This window comes from Corvus moneduloides, chromosome 2 (genome assembly GCF_009650955.1).
Source record: "Corvus moneduloides isolate bCorMon1 chromosome 2, bCorMon1.pri, whole genome shotgun sequence".
Classification (NCBI taxonomy): Eukaryota; Metazoa; Chordata; class Aves; order Passeriformes; family Corvidae; genus Corvus; species Corvus moneduloides.
Window position 1 is genome coordinate 19,956,968 of NC_045477.1, and position 15,861 is coordinate 19,972,828.

Below are 15,861 nucleotides of genomic sequence, written 5' to 3' on the forward strand. Positions count from 1 at the left end.
AGCTATACCCATATTCAGTACTTGGTTTCTTTTGATTTTTAGCAAACAGTATACTGTATCTTAAGTTACCAAAGTAGTCAAGTGCATATATACAAAAATCTTGTGGTTCCAGCAAAACAACACTGATTTTTAGCTTGATACTCATGGACACTACTACATAAGTCAAATAACTAGGTTGATTTTGAGAGTGTTTGATATATTTAGTATTTTCTCTATTATTGATCCTGATGCTGTAATAGAGAAATTACCCCAAGTAGCTTTTATGTTCCTTGTAAATAGAGAATTAGTTCTAAAATAGCTTTCTATTACATACCAGAAAATTACTTTCTGAATTGCTTAAGTGAAGTGCTGGAGTGTGAAAGAGGGGATATGAAGTAAAATTTCTTCTTTAATCTGCCTAAAACATCCTGCAAATTACAAGATTCTGTTCAAATGAATAGTTAGAACTTCAATGTAATATGGGCTCTCCTGAAGGTTGTAAGAGCTCTGTCAAACTTCAGAGAGGTTTAGATTTCTCATAATAATTTGGAGTGAAATAAATTATAGATCTGTAATTAAGAAAAGCTGCTCTGTAATACAGAATTGAGTTTGTGGCCTTTTGCTGTGAGATGCTTTTCGCAGTGAAGTTTGTGCATGTGGGATGATGTCTGACATGAAAGGGAGTAGAGTTTTTAGTATGAAGCACTATACACCCCCAATCCTGTTGCCTGTAATCTTCCTTTTCTTCTGATTGAGCTCTTTGTCTACATTATGTATACTCCCAGCTATTGCCTGTAACACACAGAAGTATTTAAATCTAAGTCCAATTGTGTAGTTAATATCTGATTTTTCCAAAACAGAAGTGATACTTCTTTTGTTCACCTTCACAGGCGCACACAAAATTACCATTTGCTAGTAGGATAGGTTTTATCCTTCATCTTTCCCATTTCTGTTGCATCTAAAGATGCTTTGTATTTCTCCTTCTATTTGTTCAGGTTATTGGCCTGTGTGTGCACAAAAGGTGTCTGTTGTAGCTATGGAGACTTGATAATATCATACACTCTTCTTGAAGAGGTTTATGGACATGTCTTGAGTGAGACTGTTCACAGTGAATGTGCAGCTTTCACTCTGAGAACTAAAACACAGGCAGATGAAAAGCAGGGGGTAGGCAGCTACTCTTACTGCTTTATTTCTGCCCGTGAGAAACTGACAGTGTAGAAGAGGCAGGTTTATTTAAGGTTATACAAAGAACGTGGCAGAACTGGGAATCTGACCCGAATATCCAGGGACCTAATTCAGTGTTTGAACCAGAGGCCATCCTTGCTCTCTTCACTTTTTTTTTTTGCTGAACTCTGAATTACACTGACTTTTCATTCATCATCCTGTTTTTATCAAGCTACATTTTCAGACTGAGTTGCACTCGCCTGGGCCAGTGGGCCATTGGGTATGTGACTGGCGATGGGAACATACTGCAGACCATACCTCACAATAAGCCTCTGTTTCAAGCTTTGATTGATGGCAGCCGGGAAGGATTGTAAGTACAAATTCTTACAGCCACCCTGGCTATGAAATCCTGATTTCCTTGTTCTCCTAATTCTTCTATAGGTAGTTAAAGATGTTTAAAACAGAGAATCTGCATATGGTGGTTAGCATTCTTTCGGCGTTTAAGGACCATTTATTTAATTCATTTAAAAAGCACTTGTTTCTAGTGAATTCCATTTACCAGAGTTACTGAAAGTTAACCAAAGTCATATCTCATAGCAAATAAATTCCACGAGAAAATAAAATGAGACAGCTGTTGCATTGATCACTCCTTCCCCCCACAGCCCCCCACGAGTTCCCAATGCACTTAAGCTTGTTGAACAGTTATTACTTCCAGTTACTCATGTGTCTAACTCTGGACAATGATTTGAAAGCTATGTAATTGCTTTTTTATATATTGTGCAGCCAGAACATTTTCCACATTCTAATAGTTTACAGAAAAGATTTATAATTATTAGAGAATGTAAGTTTATAGGGAGAAGTAGTACATTTTTACTGGGTTGGCTGAACTAACAGACAAATATTTGGTGTTGGAATCTTTTCACTGGGATACATGTTTTGGTATACGCAATATAAATATATATAATGTGAGAGAAAAAGGAAAGGTAGTTGATGAATCCTCAAAAAAAAAAAAAAGATTGATAAATCTTTTGCAACCATGTATTTTTTCTCAGTCCTATGCAGTCTAGTATTTTTTTCTGGTATGATGATTTCATACTTGTAGTAAAAGCACACTTATATTGGTAGTATTTCTCTCTGACAAAAACTGGAGCTGAGAATATTTAATGCAGAGTGATGTTTTTGTACCCTATAACTTTTTCATTATGTGACTTAACAATATATGGCCTTTAAGAAACTGTTTGCAAGTTACAGGTAACATAAACCTGAATATAGAAAAATCTAGGGTTGCTGTAATACCATTTAACCTATTGCTAGTTTCCCACGTGACTAAAATGTTCCCATCATGTAGATTCTTGTCATAATATACAGATATGCACATAAGTAATATTGTGTCATATATAATATATATATCACAATACAGATACACACAAATGTGTTACCATCTTTTCTGCTGCTTTACTTGAAATAGTCTTAAGAGTCCCTGAGCATGATGCTCTCAGTGGGGAAATCACTAGGAAGTATGAGCTCACTGTGAAACAAAGATCTGAAATAATACTCTTTTGAGCTACCCCTAGAAGGTTATCTGCTAATCAAAGCTCAGATGCGTTCTGGTGGTAGCTCTGCAAGTGATGTCAAAACCTTTCCTCTGCTCTTACAAATATGCTTGAGCATGTGTCAGAATGAATATGTAGCAATTCAGTTGCATTCAAAAGAAAAATAGATGGCTGAGGAAAGATGATTTATTTTAGTAATGTCTACTGTAACTTATTCTGCCCCCTTGAAATTTTTTAAGTATGATTTAGCTAATAAAGCTAAAGATACGTGCATATTTATAACAGTCTTCTTGTGATGCAGCTATCTGTTCCCAGATGGACGAAGTTATAATCCTGATTTGACAGGATTATGTGAGCCCACACCACATGATCACATAAAAGTCACACAGGTATGTTACAGAGTTTTGAGTTACTTTGTGATCTTCACTTCCCTTAGTATCTCACCTAGCAATAATAATAAACTTTTATTAAAATGTGAGTAATAAGTTCATAAGAGTGAAAGTAATGTTGTTGATAGAAGGGCTTAGGTGAAGAACAGGATAAAAATCCTTTAAACCGTAGAGCTGATGGTGATGCAGATGGCATGTCTTGGAACGTTTTGTTTATTGTGAGCCTTTTCCAAGTGAGAAGTGTTTTAAACAGCTATGAAAGGTTTTTCTGATATCTGTGTAACAAACAGGTTTATGTAGCTTGTTTTTTCCTTGCTAATAGCAGAGGGAATACAGAAACAAAATGAGGATCAAATAACAGTTTTGAAGCCTGAGTAGGAATGGTACAGTTTGTTGGCAAGTCCAGGAGGAGGAGTATAGTTCATACATCACAAAGATGTTCCGGGGTATCCAGTTCTCTCCTTTGTTCTTTGCCTATGGTGCAAATTAAAAAAGAGATCGGGAAAACAGCAGAAGTAATTAAATGCCTAAACAGAGTCACTTTGCAGAGAATTGCAGAGAAAATTAGAATATGAAGTTGTGTTTAAAGTCTTGTTAAGTGATGGTGTGATTAATTGTGCAGATGTTTGGTAGTCAAGTAGTAGGAAGTAGCCCCCCCAAGACAAATGCTTGATTAAAAATGGTGCTGAAATCAAGACTAGGAGGTTAAGGCATACTGTGTAGAACATTTTTCCTGATGAAAACATCTGGAAGACTTGAGGATATGTTCAAAGAAAGACATCAGACTAAATACAAGCCATACTGTTCCCAACGATCTTCTGTTTCCTCAAATCAGACTGGATGACCTGCTGAATCTTCTGTACTTCTGGGTGCTCCATGTGCATTCCATCACCAGAAGTATTTTAGAAAAGAAGCATTCTTTACCATCTGTGGTATTATCAGAAATACCATTACAAAAATATCTGTTTTGTAAGTAAGAGAATTCCTAAAAACAATTACCTGAAGAAAACCTGAATACTTCCACTTGTCTGACTTCCATCTTTCCCTTCCAGTCTTAAGATAATAATGAAAGAGTAATGGAGATTTATCAGGTATTTGTGTTGCGCAGAGCAGTGCTCTAGCCCATATATTCACTTTTTCCTCAAGGAAAGGAGAAGCAGCACGTGGTCAGTGATTACCTTGTTCTTCACAAGCCAATCATTTTATTTCGAATCCATTGAATGAATCTAGTTGTGAATCCAGTTGTTTGTGAACATGTAGTTATGAGGACATCATTAGCTAATTACGATGGTGATTCAACAGTGTGAATTATGTGAGTCTACCTTAAATAGTATATAACTGAAGAGGTTTAAAGTTGTCACTATACCTACCTAAACTATGAAAAGATGGTATTGAAGTGGCTGCAGGGCTAGATTGCTGCAAATGGATTCTTTGCTGGAGCTCCACTGTAAGCATCTTTAGTACACTGACTACAGCTGCAGATACAAGCTCTCTCTTTTGTTTTCTCTTTTTCTTAGCCTCATGTCCCCTCACTTTACTTAGCACTAGCTGCTTACTTTCCTGTGACCTGGATTCTCCTTACTTTAAGCTTTCAAAAATTGGTTTTTCAAGGCTAAAAAAAACTTATTTCAATACAAATGCATTTAACTGTCTGTTCCTCAACAATAACTAATTCTAGAAAACTGTTCTGGACTTGAGTTTTGTCTGTTTTTTATTCCTCCTAATGGTGGTGTTCTACCTTCCTGTCAGTCTTGTAAGGAGGCAAAGTACTGAATAATCTGTGCATGACTGTTGCCAAGTTATCCTGCAGGATGTTCTTGCCATGCTTCCTTTACAAGGATTGTGTACTTTAACATACTGCTATACAGTGTCCTTGCTGTAGGTAGAAAGCCCTCTCACTTGTCAGTTTTCAATCCTATAATATTCTTAGTCCTAAACTCATACCTAGAAATGAAAATCCTGGTTTTGTCCCTATTCATCACTTAGCTTTTCACTTGCAACTATATGTTCATTTTCTTCCTTCTAGCGGCAACCAAAGAAAAGCAGATGTGTGCCTTGCATAGCAGTTACATGTTACAAGTCTGTACAAAATCTAATAGGCACAGATATCTTAAACACTTTTTGGCATGAGTTGTAGTATATCACAGGTTTGAGGAAGCAAAAATGTAAGCTGTTTCAGTAACCTTAGTGTGGCTTTTAGATCAGTAGCAAGAGTTTCCTTGATAAATAAGGAAAGCAGGTTGGGAAACGGCATTTGGAGGAGTATATTCTTTGTGAACAGATCATTGGGAAGAAGTAATCACTTGACTTTCTTTTGTTACAGGAGCAGTATGAATTGTACTGTGAAATGGGTTCCACTTTTCAGCTGTGTAAAATCTGTGCAGAGAATGACAAGGATGTGAAGATAGAGCCTTGTGGACACCTTATGTGCACTTCTTGTCTTACAGCATGGCAGGTACTGTCATAATTTAGTTTGTGGAGAAGAGAATGAATTTCTCTGTTACATTCCTGTTTACAATGTGGGTACATGATTACTTTTCCAGGTGCAAGGATGTATATATTTAAAATGATAAACTTCATTTTGCAAACCAGAAATCTGTGAAAAGCAAAGCTCCAGGAGTCTTTGCAGTCTGGACTTGTAGTTTTGCCAAGGCCATTTGCTGACTGCTGCTGAGTGGAAGCTATTTCCTGAGTGCAGTACCTGCTCAGACAGTACAAGCTGGGCATTTGGTGCCAATTCAGTCACTTCATGATGTATTTAAAAGGCACAAAGAAGACACGTAGCTACTGGGAATGGATAACTGACTAGACAGCATTTTATGAGGAGAAGGGATGTCTTTGGTGAGAGAAGGATTCAGCCAGTAGTACAGGTCATGAATTGACCTGTGGAAAATAAAGCTTTTGGGATGCCTGTGTTTCACGTTAGAGATGTGTAGCACTAAAACATTTTAGATGGTTGTTGGACTAAGAGATTGAAAGGAGGGGAAACTCCCTTCTCTCAACATCATTTATGGAACATCCAAAAAAACCCAGAGACTTCCTGGTGACACAGGTTGGTGTGTTTTGTCCCATCTTGTTCACAGATGCACCAGTCTGTGGGAGAAGGGAGAACAGGTATCTTTAGTTCAGGGCAGTTGACCTAAAAAGTAAAATCTAAAGCTAAGGTCATTCCTCTTTTCAATTATGCATTGTCCCTGCCCCTTCTTTCATATCTATATTTTATGGGGAGAAGACTCATCCAGTTCTCAGAGAGAACTTTGCTCCACAGTTTATAATCAGTCTTTGCTTACAAATGTAGTGAGAAGAGTAAAAAGAATCCTTGAGTCTAGTCCATTTTGGACCTGCTTTTAAATGAGTTCACCTCCATTAATGTGTTTTCATTCTTATATTTGTGGTATGTCTTCATTTCATGTCATAATTTTCCTTTTCTAATTAGGACATTTTCTACCTAATTAAGAAAGTCTCAGTGGCAAACCAATGTGATATATCAGAAGTATAATTTGAGTTTTTCTTCCATTAGCAATAAAGCTTTCTTGAAAAAGAAGTACTCTCAGTTTCCAATTTTGTGTTCTTTGTGAAATCTGAGTTTGATGTTCCAAGCACAAATCTTTCAAACTGGCCATAGATCAGAAATTCTGAGGAAATTCCATTTGAGGTGTACTCACGTAAGGATATTTATTTCACTACTAAGCAGCTGCTGAGATGGAACAATGTTTCTCATTTCAAGAGTACCCTTTCTCTATTCTTTCAAGTTTCATTCTGAATGACAGACATAGAGGTCTGACTGCATAAATCATTGATTTAAAAAATTCTGAAAAATTCTGGGAGGTCTGTAGTTTGTTGATTTTGTTTGCTTGTTCATTTGTTTTTTGGCTCAGCTGACAGGGCTAAGCAGAAGCCCTGACTGAAATCTTTGTACTTTTGGTTGTCGGGTCATGGTAGGAGCATGTTCCAATCTTGGGGCAGTGATGTGCTCTGACTCTGGAGGCTTGAGAAGCTGAGGTCCCCAGTACTTGGCTGAGGGATAGGGATTCAGGAAGATGATGACAAAGCATTTTAGGCTCAGAGAACTGACGTGTTTGAAAGCACCAGGCTTCATCAGAACATTGCTACCGGCTGTAATTGGACAGGTACATTTCAGACTTCATTACAAATTTAACTTTTGTATAATTAGCTGGGCAATGAAGAAATATTACATTGTAACAGCATCAGCTGTTGTGAGCTTCTGGTGGGTTGTTTAATTGGCAGCATAATGGCTCATTAGGCATGCCTCAAGAGATCCAATACAGATGTTTCCACTAAGCAGAAAAAAATTGAGTAAGCAGCATCAGATCTGCATAGAATACTAAGGATGATTGAGCTGTTCACCTTTCTGGAGCTCAGTTGCTCAAATAAGACTTGGTTTACTTGTTTCCTTTTTTTGTTACACAACAGGAGTAAAATTTACACCACAGAAGTCTGTTGTCTGAAAATTACATGTTTTCTAAAAGCATATGGGCATATAGGCTGTATCGTAAGGTTCATAATGTTCTAAATAACCTTTCTGAGAGCATGGATAAGTGTGTGTATTAATACAGACATCTTGGATATATATTCATACTATTGAATACGAGTCTGCTGATGTGTTTGGTTACTAAGGCTTTTTAAAAGAAAGGATGGAAACTGCTAGTGCAGAACTATTTGACAACATAGGTACAAGAAAGCCCTGAAAAGTAAAAGCTCTGTGCCTCGTTGATAAGGGTTTTTTTAGAAAATGAAGCTGTAAGGAATTGCGTAGAGTGAGGGAGGACTTCTGTTCACTTGACAGTGGGTACTTCAGTAGGACCATATCATTTGAAGATGGTTTTTGAGGTAGTAATGTTTACTAATTAGTTGTACTTACGGTGCTGGAAGTAGAGTACATATGTCTTTCCATACAAAATGAAAATCCACTACCAATCCTGCAAATGATGTCAAGAGACATCATTTATACTTACCTGGCCTTGTGATGCAGCTCGTCCAAAAACTCTTAATCGTCTGTCAGTTTAGTAAGACTGGCAAGTGTCAAGATAAAAAAAAAGCTAGAAAAAAATTGTTTTTACATCTGAGAAATCAAAAATCTGTGCTTGCTTGGTTGTACTTCAGTATAGGTAAGTTGTTTAGACTTAATTTTGGTGTTCATGCCACTTAAGCTGTCTGTCTACCTGACTGCAATTACAACACAATGTGATTCTGATATCACTTTGAATTACCTTGAAATCTCAAAGCTTCATGGTTCTTCTGGGTGTGGGTTTATTTGTGGTTTTATTTGTTTGGTGGTAGGTTTTTGTTTTGTTTTTTTTTATAATTCAAATCTATGTTATGCTTCTTGATGGAAATATTTCTTCGTAAGTGCTTGAAAGACTTTTCTCTGGTTTTTGTTCCTTAGTAGTCTGAATCTAAAGGCTTCTTGTTTATTTCTCATGAGAAAAAAATACGTATCTGAAATAAGTAAAAGGAATTTAATATGGCTGCTTGAAAATCATTGAACACATACCACTTAAAAAGTAAAATTCAAGTAGTTCTTGTTTCTGGTAACATGTGAAAAGAATTCCGTGTCTTATAAAATGTATTAAAAATGTAGTTAAGTCCTGATTTTTTATGTAAACTTAAAAAAAGCTGTTTGTAGCTTTAGGTGTTCTGAATGCTAGTAATGCTGCAGCTGTGGTGGATTGAATATGTTTTTCCAAGAAGAGCTGCATGCCATAAAACTTGCCTGCATTTCCTAACTTCACATGAAAAAGAAACCCTTTATCGTTAATATAAAAGATATAGAATATAATGCATTATATCTGTCTACACACCTCACCTTCTTTCTCTTGAAGAAATAGCAAAATTGTAAGCCTGAAAGGAAACATGTTGCTTCCTGACCTGTAATATTAAGACTGTTTTAGTGCTTTGTAGAGGTAAGTTACATTTTCATTAGTAATTTAAGTGAAACTTAATCTGTTGAAGAGAGACAGCTTTAAAAGTGCTGTCATTTTAAGATTTACTATAGTTAAATATTTGTTAATCTGTTTCCTGCTTACTCCAGTACTTCTTTACAAGCTTTTAGAGACCAGTTAGGAATGTTTCTGTGCAAAAGGTACAAGTCCTACTTTTAAAATTATTGCTGGTTTTTTTTCTTTTTTTTTTTTTTATATTTATCTACTTTTTTGTCTTGCTGTAGGAATCGGATGGCCAAGGCTGCCCTTTCTGCCGCTGTGAGATCAAGGGAACTGAACCAATCATTGTGGATCCCTTTGATCCCAGGGATGAGAACTCCAGGTGCTGCAGTATTATGGATAGCTTTAGTATGCCCATGTTGGACTTGGATGACGATGATGATAGAGAAGAGTCTCTAATGATGAATCGTTTGGCTTCAGTCCGAAAGGTAACTTTTCAAACGCTGTACCACAGCTAAACCCAGAATGTTTGTAAACAAAGCTGCCTGTAACTTTAAACAATGAGAGGTTGCACTTCATGCTTCAGCTCTCAGCATTTCTCTCAACAGTTGTTGGGTTGAAAAAACAAAATGCATCAATACTACAGCATTAAAACTGAAGTTGGATTGGAGAAAAAAAATATTCCAGATTCTCAGCTGATGTGAACTGAGATAGCTTTTTTTGTAATGGGCAAAGCATGAATTTGCACCAGGTGAAACTCTTACCCAAACTATTCTGTATGGACAATTCCCCAAGCTTTTATTTGTAAAGAACAAAAAAATTCCCATATACATTTGTTTTCTGCACGTGTGTACACATGTATAGAGTGCTTTAGGATTAAACTTGAGTTTTTAAACAGTTTTCAATATTATTACTTTATAGAAGTGACTTGACCCCTAATTCATATTGTACACATGTAGCTTTTAGTTACGTTTCATGTGAGTTGTCTATGATTTTTTTTTTCCTGTAATTTTTAGTATTAGGTACTCTTAGTGGGAAAAGTGTTTTTGAGATTGTCCATAGTGACTTTGTGTTTCGGGATGTTTTTTGAGCTGAAAGTGCTCTGTGTTAAATTCTGGGATCTTTTGTTGCAGGAGATTTTATTACTGATAAATAAGCACTGTCACTGAAAAAAGTTTATTTTGTAGTGGTAGTTTTTACTACTGTATTTTAGCCTGGGATAGATATTGTCAGAGGCCATGCAACACTGATTTTGACAGAGCATTTACTAGATTTTACCTTATACTAAGGTCATCTAGATTGAATCATTGCCTTAGAATTAATTCTGTAACATCTTACTTTCCCATTTCCTTATCATCGTATTTCTTAAGAAAAAAAGCGTTCTTCACCCTCATATCTGAGAGTATCTGTCAGTTAATATACATGCTTCTGATGTCCTTCCTAACCTCTTAAGGCTTATGAATCATTCTTATGTTGTGTACGTAATACAGCATGGGCTACCCCTGGGAGCAGTTTATCCTTCCTGCCTGGACTTAAATTGCAGTCTGCAGCATGACCTCGGTGAGATAGCCTTGAATTGATGGGCTTTTATAATGCTATCACTTCCATGATAAGGCAAAAATGCATTATGCCTTTATCAAAAGAAGGAACAATAGGTTTACTATAAGAAGTCATCTTTTCGGTGGCCACCAAGAGCTTGAGTGCTTAGGTGCCTTGCTATTTTTGTTTCATTGATTTCATTGTTCAGTGAAAGAAATCTTCACCCTGCCAGCCTCTTTACTTGAAATTGTTGAAATATTGCATCATTTGGTGATGTTTAGCTGCTGTTTTCTTAAAATTGTTACCACTGGTTTTGCAGTGATGGTCTTAACTATACCACCTGTGTGTAATATGGCATTGTTTATTTATACTATTTGTTAGCAATGTCTTCATCAGACTTGCCTATTTAATCATTATTTTTCCTGCTAATCAGTGTATCTTTGGAGCCTGCAGAAAGAAATTATATTTTTCTCGACGACATTATGTAGAACTTTACTCTTTTTGGGATTTTCTTTTGTTTGTCATTGATGCTGTTCATATGAACAGGGTACTGCATAGCAAACTATGTTGTAGTAACATAGTTTGTTGAAATGATGGAGGTTACATGGCAAAGACAATAATTTAACTCTTGCAGCCAACCTGCTGGTACTCTTGTTACTTTGTAATCTCAGTGAATAACTTCTTCAATTCTTACTTTATTGCATGGGCTGTGGTAAGCTTCCTCAACATAAATCTGTTAATCCTTGAAAATCTAATGGACTGTATTTGTGTCAAATCACCTGGCTGACCATTATAAGAAAAATCTGGCTAGTACTGAGCTGGGATGTTAAACTTGTTAGAAGAGGAGAGTTTCAGGGACATGAAGTTCTGATGAAGTGACTGTAGGGCTTCACAACGTGTTGTGGAAATACTCAATCAGATATCAGAAAAAATACCAGTTTTGCAGTTTATCACTGTTACCCTGAACTGTTCTCAGAAACTTTAAGAGTTATCTGAATTAAGTCTCTGAAAGATCTCAGACTTGAAATTGCTTTAAGGAAAAGAATAATCATGAAGCTCCTTAGTCATTCTTAAAAGACATTAATAAGTGGATGCACATTAAGAAAAATGAATAATTCTTGCTAGGTGTTATGTATGAGTCAGCAGTAGCAGCAGATCACCTCTAACAGGCTTTAGAGAAATCCACTGCAGTTAGGCTGTTTATCTGCCTCATCAAGCAGCTTATTTTTTTTTTTATTTCCAAATTGTCTTCAGATATTTCTTAATAAAAGAAAGATGGAGAGTGGTGCCAAAAGCCTCTGTTAATTGTTTCCTTGCGGAGAAATTTCCAGCCCAGTGGTATCAGATTAGCTAATGCAGTTATTGCCCAAAATTTTCCTTTTCTTAGCTCTATACCTTTTCTTCTAGTGAAGCACAACATTATGAAATGCGCATTAAAAAAGTGCAGATTACAGGCTCAGGTAAATACTAAAACCAGCTTTTTTTTTCTTTTGTATTGTTTTTAAAGAGGGCATCTGAATCTCCAGTAGAGTATGTTAGCTATTCCATAATGTTTTATATTTAATTGTCCTAATGAAGGAGGAGTTCTCTGTCGCTTTTCCTTGGTACAAGACATAATTTGATAATCTTCTTTTAAAAAGAAGGAAAATAAGGCAAATGGATAGTGCAGGAGTTCTTGCTAAGAGAAAGTAATTTTGAATTGATAAGTGCTAAGGTAATTGTTTGATTCAAATAATATCCCATGAAAACATAGAGGACGGCTCTACCAGTATAGGAGATTAGGAGGTTTTCAGTACCTGAAAGTGAATTAAAACACTTTTGTCTAAAAGTAGATGAAGTTACCCCATCTGGAGAGTTACTGTCTTCTCTGAAATTAATTTCCTAGATATCTAAACACACAAAAACCTGGTTGATTGATTCATGCTGTACTTTAAAATAATGATAGGAAATTGTCAAGGCTGAAAGACACAGTTTGCCATGACTAGGTTTCTTCCAGCAGGTGAGTTAGGTCAAACTTGGTAAATCACTACAAAAGACCTTGGCTCTCAAAATATGGGAGGAGACTGTTTTAACTCCTTTCCATATTATTAAGCTGACTTTTTTCTGGTAATGGAAGAAGGTATGTATTACATAGTAATAATGTTTTTTATTTCATTATATAAAATATAAAAATATGTAAAATAAGACTTGAAATATGTATCCAGATATTCCCTTCAGCAGTACCTGAACCCATACATACATGTCACTTCCTTGGAGCACCTGGTTGGTGGGAATTTATTGAGATCATGTCACTCAACAGGAGTGACTTACTTAACTGATTAGTTACTAGTATTTGAAGGGTATAAATACTGGGAGGGAGTGTGCCTCCTCTAATTACTGATTCCCTTGGCAGCGTGCTGCTGACTCTCACAGACCTAACTCCCTCTCTCTACTTCACATACATTTTCTTGGGTCAGCAAAGATCAAATAGGGAATAAATCTGTCTTTTTAAAAACATGTTTATAGTCACCAGTGTTAAGTGACGTAAATTCATATCCTCATATAAGTTTTTAAGTCCACATAATGCTGATCTGCCTAGGTCACAGCTTATCTTAACAAGAAGTAACAAATACGTGAGTTACTTTTACCTGATTATAAATAAAGAAACTTTAGAGAACTACTTCTGTTGTAGGTCTGCTTGGATCATCTTAGATGCCTCAGCAGTTTGAGTTTGCTCCAAGGACATTAACAGGCAGGATAATATTCCTCAGTGAGTCAATTGTAAAGATTTATGTTGAGTATGCTTTTCAAATGTGCCTATCTGGCAGAAAAGTATTTGAAGTTAAAACTCTTGTTTCAATAGGCTGACTGTTAGTATTTCCATCAGAAGAAGCCTTGACTAGAAATTGTAATCGGGCTTTGGAAGCAGGCTTTTTCTTGAATTCACAACTGCTTGGGGCACACTGATACCAGTATATCCCAGTAATAAATACATCTGATGGAATAACACAAGTGTTTTATTTCTGCAATACAACTGCAAAGTCAGTCACAGCTGCTTTTCCCTTGGCAGCAGTCACGCCAACCAGATGAAGTCCATGTTGTTACAAAGGAGCCTGTGTTCTTCTCCTTAATTACATCTTTATTGCACAGGTCTCTGTATGGTGCAGCAGAGCCCCTTTGTACACTGAAGGTCTGTCTTCTGTCACTGCCAGTTCATTTGAGTTAGTTTGTGCCTTAATCGCTTGCTTGTTTAGCTTTTTGTCACTCTGTTCTCTCATTGCACATTTTTTCCCAGCATACAGAAAACACACAGAAATCTCCAGTAGGTGACAAACGGAGAAATTTTAGGAGAGTGAGCCAAAAAGAGTAGATATTAGTACATCTGTCAGTGCCCTGGTATCCACATGAGATGCAGCCATCTTGTTGGCCGAGCTGTCAACACACATCAAATGATGCAGCTAGACAGGTTGGATGGGGGTGGCCTGAAAAATATGGGATTTTCATAATGGGAATATGATGGAAATCTGATACTGAATGCTGAGGTAAACCGGTTTGTTGCTGTGGAATACTTGGTTTTATTTTATATTTAGTATCAGTGGATCCAAACAAGGAATTACTAGTTTGTCCCAGCAAAGCTTTTGCTCTTATTTCAGCACCGAGCAGCTTGCAGCTATTTTCCTTTTTTTTTTTTTTTTTTTTTTTCTTTTATTGTGCCTGTTAAGTTACCCTTTAACCTGTTGGCCATAATCAATTCCCTTTTTGAAATCTCAGCATGTTCTGTTAGCATTTTGGCTGTAGTATAGCATAGTAGTCCTGGGGACTGAAAGATTACTTTGCTATTTTGAAACAAGACATAACAAGGCATGGATGTAAGGCTAAATTCAAGTCCTTTCACACATTTACTGCTGTGAAAATCTTCCATTTTGTTTTGTTAGTTGTGGTTTACTGTCCATGGAATGTGATAGGGGTAGCCAAATGCCAAGCATATATGGAACTAGAAGTCTATCACATAATTCAAATTGTTTTCTTCATTGGGTTTAAAAGCATGTCAGGGTTTAAGGATCTTGAACTTTTAAGTGAATGGGTTTTAAATGTGAATATTCTGTGATTTTTTGGCTCTGCGAAAGCTAGAGTGTTGTTGCAGCAGGAGAAAAGAAGTCTGACATGGATGGGACCAGTGGTCACACTGAGGGAAGAGGGCATCATTTTGCCTAATGATTCTTTAGGGCAGAACTGTGTAAGAGAAAGTTGCCAGATGGAAACAGGGTTGGATATTCTTAAAATGATATCACTACAGTGCTGTTCATTTAGATGGGATTTGTACAGCTCCATGCCTTCTCTCATTTGAGACTGTCAGGTTGCTCTCTCAGGAAATTGTGTTAATTAGTGTGATGATGCGACAATTAGAACATCTTAAATTCCAAACAAATGTTTCCTGTCCAGTAATTGGTTTTCAGTATTTCCTATCTTTCTTACTCTTTGTTTCCTACTCCTATGACATATGATTGTTCTTCTGGAACAATTCCCTGCTGACTGAAATGCATTATGTTGTGCAACACCATAAAATGCTGTGAATTAACTACAGCAATTTCATTTCTTTTAAATAATTGCATCTTTTTGGAGGTGTGACCTGCTTATTTGGTTCTATTTCAGATAATTTGGGAAATAAATTCATTTTGTGTCTGCTGAAGTCAAGCCTTTGAGTAGACTGTATTGCATGCGTCTTGGCTTTCAGGAATGCTTCATGGAGTTACAACTAAACTTTGAAAACAAATGCTATTAAATGATACAACGTTTATTATGCTGTTTAACTGATAGATGCCTCCTGATAAGGAAAATGAATTGACAATCAGTTTATCATTATTCTGTAATTATGGTTGCTCAGGCATGCTTGCAAGATACATATATTGCTTAGTTACTCAACTTTCCTTAATGTTGAGAGGCTAAATGCTTCGATAATTTAAGTGCTTACCTTTATGGTCTCCTAGTCAATGACAGGGTTATTCCCCAATTAAAGGGAACAAAGAAAATTTAAGGACTTTATTCAAGGCATTTAATACACATATTGAGACCACCTCTTCATTGAAGAGAGAAACTGGGAATCTTCTGGTAGCCATGAAGACTACAAATCTTAAATTGCTCTGTCTCTTGAATTTGAATGTTTAGTTGTGACACGGAGCTTACACATGTAGACAAAGTGGGGAAGACTCTAAATAGCAACAAAAAATCATGCTGATGGAGTTGCATGTTACCCTTCTAGCTTTCACCACCTCCTCACCCCTCTCCTGCATTTTCATGCACCGTTGACAGTAATACTGTGGTGGCTCCTATTTTTGAAGGAAATGTGGTAGCAAT

General features: G+C 36.5%; 1 protein-coding gene across 4 annotated transcripts in view; it reads left to right on the plus strand.

Annotated features, from left to right (window-relative positions):
- CBLB (Cbl proto-oncogene B) overlaps positions 1–15,861 on the plus strand; it is a 128,127-nt gene that overhangs the window by 83,978 nt on the left and 28,288 nt on the right. For all 4 annotated transcript variants that reach the window (XM_032098366.1, XM_032098363.1, XM_032098365.1 and 1 more), the window contains exons 7-10: positions 1,376–1,513; positions 2,998–3,085; positions 5,409–5,540; positions 9,273–9,476. In XM_032098366.1, the coding sequence (XP_031954257.1) occupies positions 1,376–1,513; positions 2,998–3,085; positions 5,409–5,540; positions 9,273–9,476 (562 nt within the window). The remainder of the gene's footprint in view (positions 1–1,375; positions 1,514–2,997; positions 3,086–5,408; positions 5,541–9,272; positions 9,477–15,861) is intronic.